The 9,818-nt window shown below is 43.4% G+C and overlaps 1 protein-coding gene across 1 annotated transcript; it reads right to left on the bottom strand.

Annotated features, from left to right (window-relative positions):
- Nucleotides 1–946: 946 nt before the first annotated feature.
- On the bottom strand, nt 947–8,502 carry LOC308316843 (adhesion G protein-coupled receptor F5-like; the record flags this gene model as incomplete). Its single annotated transcript, XM_080765631.1, is given in 7 exon segments — nt 947–1,069; nt 1,437–1,500; nt 3,091–3,156; nt 3,288–3,329; nt 3,889–4,658; nt 4,661–4,763; nt 8,368–8,502. Coding segments are annotated over 7 exon segments (1,257 nt in total). The 3' UTR covers nt 947–992.
- Nucleotides 8,503–9,818: the final 1,316 nt, after the last annotated feature.

Below are 9,818 nucleotides of genomic sequence, written 5' to 3'. Positions count from 1 at the left end.
CATTAGGTCTACCTTCATTCAGCACCGCTGTTTTAAAGTGCTTTGTTGTGACCGAGGCGAGGACCACAGTGCTGCATCCTTGATGTGGACAGATTCTCAATTAACTTTACCCATGATAGGCCTACCCCCCACCCACCCCATTGACATATTGACCCACACACCCCGCAAAGGGGTGAACTGACAGCAAACCTTGTGAATGCTTTACACACTTAAGGAACAAGGATACAAACAACAGAACAAGATGCAACAGGAAACATTTCAAAAGTCAGCAATAAGCAACAGAAGACATTTCAATAATCAGTGAAATTAAATTAAAAATGATTAATAGGAGTTGGCACTGAAGACTAATCTATAAGTGCATTTTCAGTATAGGGATTTAAAAGAGGACTTTGGTCTTTAAATTACAGACTTGGGGATCTATAAACTCTTGCTTGATAATCTCAGACAGCGAGTTGGGACATAGGGGGAGATTAGATCAAAGATGTAGGGTGGAGCGAGACCAGACCTTGTATAACGTGAGAAGGACTTTGAAATCAATTCTAAAGATGGGAGCCAGTGCAGGGAAGCTAAAATGGGTGTGATGTGGTCGAATTTCGTGGAGCCAATTAAAAGGTAGGCTGCAGCATTCTGCACTAATTGAAGACAATGAATAAATATAGGCTCTCCCCATCTTTATTAAACAGATAACAGAAGAGACTAAATTGGAACTGGATCACTATAAAATTGAAGCTGATAAATAATCATGGTAGGGTTCTCTCTCCTGATTGGATAAAATGGCTATCCCTTCCCGACCTGAAATTGTATTTTCTGTTTAGTGTTTACTGGAGAAACGGGAAAACACCTGTTCCTGAACAAACAATACACCATTGATTACTATTGGAATAGGCTATATAATAGAGCTTTAACCGTTAAACAAAACACAAAAAATAAATAAATACAGTAGGCCTACACTTTTAATGAATAGTATCGACATTAATTGCTAACACACTCCATTAATTGTTGGTAATAATGAATGATTCTGTCGGAACAGAACTGCTTGTGTTGTTGGCTCCTGACACATGGTAGATATCTGGAGAACAAGAAATGTTTTAGTGAAATGGCTCATTCAATCTGCAAAATATCTATAAGTGGTTCTCAAACTTCTTTGTGTCATCAAGGACCCCCAAATTAATGTGTGTTTGGCTACGGCCCGTAAATGGTGCATTTATATTGCGTAGATATTTGCATAGATTGTATTACATTCACACACACATTCATACGGAAACCATGCAAGGCACCAACCAGCACATCAGGAGCAAGTAGGGGTTCAGTGTCTTGCTCAAGGACACTTCGACGGGAGCCCGTGTTCGAACTGGCAACCTCGGACCACTCTACCCCTGAGCCACCGCCGCCGGTTAGATCAGTGAATCTATTATTATTAAACATGATGCACTTACTTCGCCTTCCACGTATTCTCCTGAAGAAGTTTAATCCAGAGGAAGCAATACCACCACTTGTACTCTGTATGGAAAACATGGACCAGTAATTATAAGAATGTGTTCACACAATGCAAGTATGCAACACCATCATTAAAGAGGCGCTTCACTTGTGTCCTTGACTGTTGTCAGTGCACTAGCGCCTCCTACTGGTTGTTCTGGGTGCCTGTTTGGCGGGGAGGGTTACTAGTGGAGAATGAAACACTAAAAAATATTTAATTATTATTGCGAACGCAATGAGCACTTACTATGAGACCTAGCAGATCATGTCTGTGTGTGTGTCTGTCTGTCTGTGTGTCTGTCTGTCTGTCTGTCCCGCTTTTGTGCCCATATATGGAGCTGAGTGATTACGTCACCATGACTCAGCCATAACCATATAAGGAGTCCCCAAAGCAGCTATACGTCCAAAACCCAAATATGTACGAGCTGCGTTCGCTTCCTGCGTTTGCGCGTCTTACTGGTTAATTTGTATGTCCTTGTGGAAGTGACCAAATTATAATTGCGAACGCAGTGATTGCGAACGCAGTGATTGCGAACGCTGTGAGCACTTACTATGAGACCTAGCAGATCATGTCTGTGTGTGTGTCTGTCTGTCTGTCCCGCTTTTGTGCCCATATATGGAGTCCCGCTGTTACGTCACCATGACTCAGCCATAAGGAGTCCCCAAAGCAGCTATACGTCCAAAACCCAAATATGTACAAGCTGCGTTCGCTTCCCGCGTTTGCGCGTCTTACTGGTTTAGTCCATCTGGTGTGAGGTGCAATAACTTGGCATTTTACTTATGACAGAAGAAAGCACTGTTCAATGGAGGACAGTAGGAGACTCGTGGCTACCTGCATTCCACATGGCATCGCTTTTATGTTTCAATTCATATTCAGATATATTTTTCTAAATGGGATTATATGACAAAGGTAAAATGCTTGCTCCATTCCAAGGTCAACACAGTCAAAGAAGTGTTAATTGCAACTGTAGGTCGCAAATTACTATGAAAACCTGTCCGTCAGTCAGGTCACACTCATATGGTTGTCAGCTCATGACGCCTCGTGACATCACACCTTGTGACACGTCACACCACCAGATACTGTATGGTCGATTCTCCATATACGGCCATCTTCATATATGGTTGATGCCCCATATATGGCCGTCTCCATATATGGCTATCTCCATATATGAAGATCACGGCACTGACCTCATCGAAAACTCGAAAACTTTGGCCTGGCCCTACCTGGGCCCTCATCAAACCCTGTACACTCAAAGACACTGCCCCGCTTGCCACCCTTATATCTCCATATATGGAGCTGGCCTGTACTGACATTCCATAATGTTGATCTTCATGTCCTCATCAAACCCTGTACACTCAAAACATGCTCCATATATGGCCAGTACAGAATTCATTCCATATGTTGATCTGACCCCCATGCCAAAGTGGTCGCTTCTCGCCCTCAGGGCGTCTTACTGTTTGTTATTGGTTGACAGTGCACATTAGGCCAATTTCACACCAGCGAATAAATTGTGAGAAAATGGGGGGAAACTGCAAAAGAAAAGCCAAATAGCAAACTGATGCTAGTGGAACGAACTGTGGTTTTAAAAACTACTGATTTTCAAATGCACTTACTCTTGTTCGATTAGAGCCGGTGCCTGTACTTCCTGCAGGTAGACGTCTTAATAAGGCAGCTCGGATCTGTAGGCAGAGTGTTTGAATGTTATACAACACAATACATACTTTTAAAAACAAAGCAAATGTTTTATTTTAATATAGTTTAGTATGCATCTGCATTAGTGTATGTTTTATATTTGTATACTACAACATACCTTTGAATCCAACAGTGTCCCAAACACTAAAATGAAGAAACCCTAAATGAAATTTAAAAAAAAAGTGTTTTATTGATGGTTGTATACATCAGTATAGTAATGTAGAGTAGGCCTATACATTCATGCCCAATAAAAAACAAACTGTTTGTTTGTGACCTTAACTTAACATAACTTTGCGGAATTGAAGTTTCCCCAGCAGACCTCATAGCATAGAGCGGAGGCTATAAGTAATTTAGCTTTTATGCAATTTGTTGCGGTCAAATGTGTTTTTTTGTTTTAGCTTGTTTCATGAATGTGTTATTAGCTGCCATTACAAATATCCATGCCTTGGTTGTCCCACATGAGCCGCCACAGTCTGCTAAACAGATGTTATGCTGTTATGTGTTTTGCCCGGAAAAGACGCACTGTGATTGGCCAGTACAGTCACTTTGATTGACAGTTGTGCCGAACGCTCACCTCAAAACATGATTTACGAGACTGTGATAGAGAGGAGGGAAACTGGACAACAGGGGCATTTCTGAAACCCCTCAAAATAGACCCCATGGCAAGTCATTTGGGATCAATATAAGTAGGAAAATTAGCCTATATGCTTTTGCATTACCTGTAATGAGTTGAAGAATGCGAAGGCAATATGGATTCCAATATTTGTTGGAGCTGTCATAGTTCCCACTCCCAGACCCCAAGTCAATCCAAAGAAAGGAGTCAAAATGGCCAAGCATCTTGCGACGACAACTATCGCATTCGTTTCATCTGACTGGTCAGAATGCTCCACACCTCTCCTCAGCATTTTGTACAAGACCACGATTAGAATTATGAAGTTTATAAAAACAATGGTCAAGGCAGGAATCACGAACGCAAGTAGGGCTTTCGTCTTGTGCCAGTTTAGCCAACAAGAGTTGTATTCTCTGATGTAGCCATTGTTGCCCGCTGTAGAGGCAATGGTGACGACTGCTATAATTAAAGGGCCTCCATAGCCCAAACAGAAACCGATGGCCAGCATGGTTGATTTAGACATCTGGGAGAAAACCATGATGGTTCGGTAAAACAGGAGAAGGCCAGACACAAGCATCCAAAAGAACAGGGCAAGGTAGAAAAAGTGTATGAAAAATGTTGCTGCGCGGCATGGAGCGACTGGAACTCTGTAATCTTCCCCTGGATTTTCAAGGGGGTTGTTGGCAATTGCTGATCCAATGATGAACCAGATGTCTGCAATGAGCAGAGACACAGAAATGTTCACAATACAAACATGACGCATGTATGAGGTGCTGTTTCTGGTCATGGCCTTCCAAACGACTCCCTCAACGATGAGACAAATGACCAAGCATCCCATTGATATCCCTATGCCAATGTACGAGATTATGTCCAGTAAAACTTTAATTTCTGGGGAATGTCAATCGACATAAGAATTGTGAAGGAGGTTAGGTGGGTGCAGTTACAGGTGACGGTATCATTTATGTCTGACACAAAAGCACACCCCTCGTGGGAGAGACAGCGAGATCAATTCGTGGCGGCGACGACTCGCCACGACCTATTGTTTTACGCCATGGCGTATTCTTCATTACGCCATGGCTTATTCTTCAATATGTCGCAGCGTAAACAATTAGCCCCGGCGAGAGGGATACGCCAGGCGTAATATGGATTTTGCCGTGGCAAGAACGGAATCCGCCATGGCTTATTCTTCATACGTCGCAGCGTTAATAATTAGCCCCAGCGAGAGGGATACGCCAGGCGTAATATGGATTTTGCCGTGGCAAGAACGGAATCCGCCATGGCAGAACAGAATCCGCCATGGCTTATTCTTCATACGTCGCAGCTTAAAGTACCGCGTGCGCCTTGCCGGTCCGGTTCTGAGGAGGCCTCAGCCGTCTCCGGGCGTCCGTGCGTGCCCGAGCTGTCACCTCTTTTGTGCACCGAAAAGAGTGTGTGTGTGTGTGTGTGTGTGTGTGTGTGTGCGCGCAACGTTTATAAGAAAGAGAGAGAGAGAGAGAGAGAGAGAGAGATATGAATTTATATACAAGGCTATATTAAAAGCTCACCGCGCTCGTAGCGCATTGACAGGTCGGTCAGTCTGTCTGTCTGTCTGTCGCGTCCTAGGTGGGGACGCTGTACTGCGCAAAATGGAGTCGGCCGGTGGCCACTGGCCTATTATGCCTATACATGCATATCATGCCTGTTGGTGAAATATAAACATCTAAAATGGTTCAGTAATAATTAGCATAAGTTATTATTAACGAAAAACATCTAATACTATTTTAAATTGGTCTAGTAAAGTTAGTAACTAATAATCAGAAGCAGCAACCATGCAGAGCTATAGCCTCAATCAGATTAAATAGGCTATAAGCCTTAAACATTTGACAAGCAATATTCAAAATACAACTATAGGTTTTTCAATATTGCTTGTCAAACGTTTAACGTTTGCTTCTGATTAGTTACTAACTTTACTTTACGATTTACAAGCAGAAAGCTCGAAAACCACCTGACGGGCCGCCCAAACGGGTCCGGGGACTCCCGGTCGGCCTTCCTATACCAACGGAGCGACGTGTGTGTGTGTGTGTGTGTGTGTGTGTGTGTGTGTGTGTGTGTGTGTGTGTGTGTGTGTGTGTGTGTGTGTGCTGTGTGTGCTTTGCCCGTCACCACTGTACTTTCTGTCTGTCTGTCTGTCTGTCTGTCTGTCTGTCTGTGACAGTCTGTCTGTCTGTCGGCATCTGATCTACAAGCTGCACGCATCGCAGCGGACAGCAGCGGGTCTATTACCCCCCCCCCCCCTCCTGCAGAAGTCGTATAGCTAATAGCTTGCCATAATTCTAATGATCATTTGCCGTCTGATTGACACACAGCGTGTGCTGAGAGAGAGAGAGAGAGAGAGAGAGAGAGAGAGCGAGCGCGCGCGCAGAGAGTTTCATGTTTATACTATTCACAACTTTAAAACTTATCATATATTCATTTTAAAAGCCACCTAAACTGTGAGTCATGTTTCTTTCATTGTCTGTCAGAATGTCACACGTAAATCTCCATATCCCGACTCTCGACTTCTCTCTCCATATAATAAAAACACTTTATTATTGCTCTGGCGACTTTATTGGCAAGTCCTGCACATGATGAATAGCAGTCAGACGTGTCCACAACCACTTGTGAGCTTGTAGCCTGTTATATTTCGAGCTGTATGCCTATAATAAATGTCACGTTATAATGTAGGCTAATACAAGTTCACATGCACGCGCACATTGTCAGCATATAGGCACAGTGACATACAGTCAATGGTGCGCCCTTATATGAGAGAGATGTGCCATATATGCGCACGGCGAGTCGGCGACCCATAGGCCTACTTTCTTCTCACCAACCATGCACGCTATTTGATGCGATTCCATTCACACCTCTCTCTCTCTCTGCACCCTCTCTCTCTTGCTCTCTCTCTCTCTCCTCGCATGACCATGACCTGCATGAAATTTATACAGCACGATATAGTTTCACATGCGGCTATGCACACCACACACCACGTAGACTTGTTTGTGGTCCTTATTGGGACAGTTAATATCCACAGTCTATCTGTAGCCGTCCGCAATTAACCTATTTCAAGCTTCGCACTCGGCACCAATACAAATTAAATCACATACAGCATAGCATACAGTATAGGCCTATTATTATCTGCATGCGCTACGTCGCACAGAACGCAACGCATGCACTACAGCCGAGAACTCACTCTTTTAGGCCTATGTCTGAGTGCGATTACTTTTATAAAGGTTGTACAATTGTAGCCTATATTATCCGCTATAGGGCGAGTCATTGAGACACAGACAGACAGACAGACAGACAGACAGACAGACAGACAGACAGACAGACAGACAGACCTGTCAATGCGCTACGAGCGCGGTGAGCTTTGATGTTCGGCTAAATTAATATAGCCTTGTATATAAATTCATATGTGTCCTTGTATAGGTTATCTATTGTGTTGGGGGGTCGCCCACTGTATAGGTGCGCTACCCGTTAAGAACTAACGGGGTCGCAGTGTAGCATAGTTGAATATTATGTTTATTTCAGCTCTCTCTCTCTCTCTCTCTCTCGTTGGTGAAATTATTTTACGCATTAAAAATTAAATTAAAATGTCTCAAATACACCGTTTTTTTTCCATAATACAATGCGCACTATTAACTATTAAACATAACAATATTACAACGAGAAAGAAGAAGAATTACACACATTTTTTCCATAAGAAATATGGTTTTATTTGCAGTGAAACTTAAGGAAAATACAATCATCTCGCTCACGTGGGTCACGCGGCCTACATGTCAATCAGTGCGTATAGGCTATCACTGTAAATCACTGGAACATGTGTCATGTGACACAAACCTAAACACCAGTGTGTAATAATAAAATGCCACATGTTTATTAATGGTCATAAATACAGTAGAACACGAGAACACCTCACGAGAACACCGTTCTCCGTAGGAGAGAGAGAGAGAGAGAGAGAGAGAGAGAGAGAGAGAGAGACAGAGACGGACTTAGGCTACGGAGGGGTAGAGAGAGAGAGGGGGAAAGTATCGGTGTGGAGTGATTGATTGATTTATTGATTGATTGATTGATTGCGCGGTGGCGGCAGCCGGTCACTCACCCCCCCCCCCATCCCCTCTCTCTCTCTCTCTCTCTCTCTCTCTCTCTCTCTCTTTCTTATAAACGTTGCGCGCACACAGACACACACACACACACACACACACACACACACACACACACACACACACACACACACTCTTTTCGGCACACAAAAGAGGTGACAGCTCGGGCACGCACGGACGCCCGGAGACGGCTGAGGCCTCCTCAGAACCGGACCGGCAAGGCGCACGCGGTACTTTAAGCTGCGACGTATGAAGAATAAGCCATGGCGGATTCTGTTCTGCCATGGCGGATTCCGTTCTTGCCACGGCAAAATCCATATTACGCCTGGCGTATCCCTCTCGCCGGGGCTAATTGTTTACGCTGCGACATATTGAAGAATAAGCCATGGCGTAATGAAGAATACGCCATGGCGTAAAACAATAGGTCGTGGCGAGTCTCCGCCGCCACGAATTGATCTCGCTCCACCTGCCTCGTGGTCCCATCCGCCGAGGTTATCAAAGAGTGCAAAGTTCCAGAAGACGCACTGTGGGCTCAATGTCAACGACGTGTTTTGTTTGTCAAAAGTTATTATCACATTTTCAACCGTGGTGTTCAGCTTGACCATCAGAACTTTGCCATTGATGGTGTTCTCATAGCTGGTTTCGTTGGTATTGAAGCTGCTGGCGTTGAAGCTGGCATTCCTGGGAGGTAGAATGCTGTTGAGGGGGAAGACAATGGTGGTAATAAAGAGGTTGGTAGCACTGGTGTTTAGAATGTTGAGGGTGACACTAGAGTTAATGTCCGCCTGGTACGAGTTGTTGAATCTTGTTCTGTCCAGCAGAATGAGGTCGGTTGATATATCAAACTCCCCTTCCAAGGAATCGATGATACTTTCCAATGAAATTAGAAACTTTTAGCTGACATTGAGGGTTTTGTTGGTGTTTAAAATGAACCAGGATTCTGTTGCTGCTTCATCAATGATGACATCCACTATTTCCAGGATATCCTGCAGACAAAACGGCATTTCTCTGTTAGAGTGATAACATGTTTATCTTGTTTTAAGCTACAAAATATTGCATAATACTGTAAGCAAAGTACAATGTAACATAATAAAGCTCTCCTGTGGTTCTCAATTTGGTGTTTTAGTGATGAACAACAGTAACATCTAGTGTTTCTTATTGTCATTAAGCTGAAATTATTAGGTCACCATGAAAGTAAGAATCATTCACCTACTCCATAATAACATTCTATATATTTTCTTTAATAGGCCTTAATAGGTATATTTTTGAGGCGAGGGCTGCGAGGCATATAGAAACCTATATGGGGATTTATTTCCACCGCTTACCGTCATGACAATCTCATCGACATCAACGGCGACATCTGCAATGTTGACCAGGATGTCAATAATAGCAGATATGGTTGCACTCGAACCAGTAATTACTGTTTGATGTGCTTCTGCCACCTTAGTTAAATTCCCCACAAATTCTGGAACTGTCTTCGCAACCAAATCCTAAAAGAATCAAACATGTCAAATGGTCAATTGCATTTGCATGGTACCAACCAAGAACATTCTGTACTGTTACCAGTGGTTCTCAAATGTCAAGAACCCCCAAATTAATAATTAGTGGACCGGGTCCCATCTGGAAATATCTTCTACCAAAGACCCTCATACAAGATAATTGTTGTTAAACCATTTCAACAAATATTCCAAAAATACGTTTTTTTAAAGTAGCTGACTTATAACTTCACAACAAGTAACATCCCAACGTGTTGTGAGCTTGTAGATCAGCTATTTTCAAATATCCGCTGTGTATAGGGTTATAGTGGCTAAACAGATTTATTAACTAATTTCACTGGTGGGGACCCCCTGGAACACCCTCGAGGACGCCTGGGGGTTCTCAGAGCCCATTTTGAGAACCACTGGTGAAAGTGATTCCCCTT

This window comes from Protomyctophum bolini (assembly GCF_963924005.1).
Source record: "Protomyctophum bolini genome assembly, chromosome: 6".
Classification (NCBI taxonomy): domain Eukaryota; kingdom Metazoa; phylum Chordata; class Actinopteri; order Myctophiformes; family Myctophidae; genus Protomyctophum; species Protomyctophum bolini.
The sequence above is the reverse complement of the archived record's forward strand: the minus strand, read 5'-3'. Positions and strand labels throughout refer to the sequence as shown.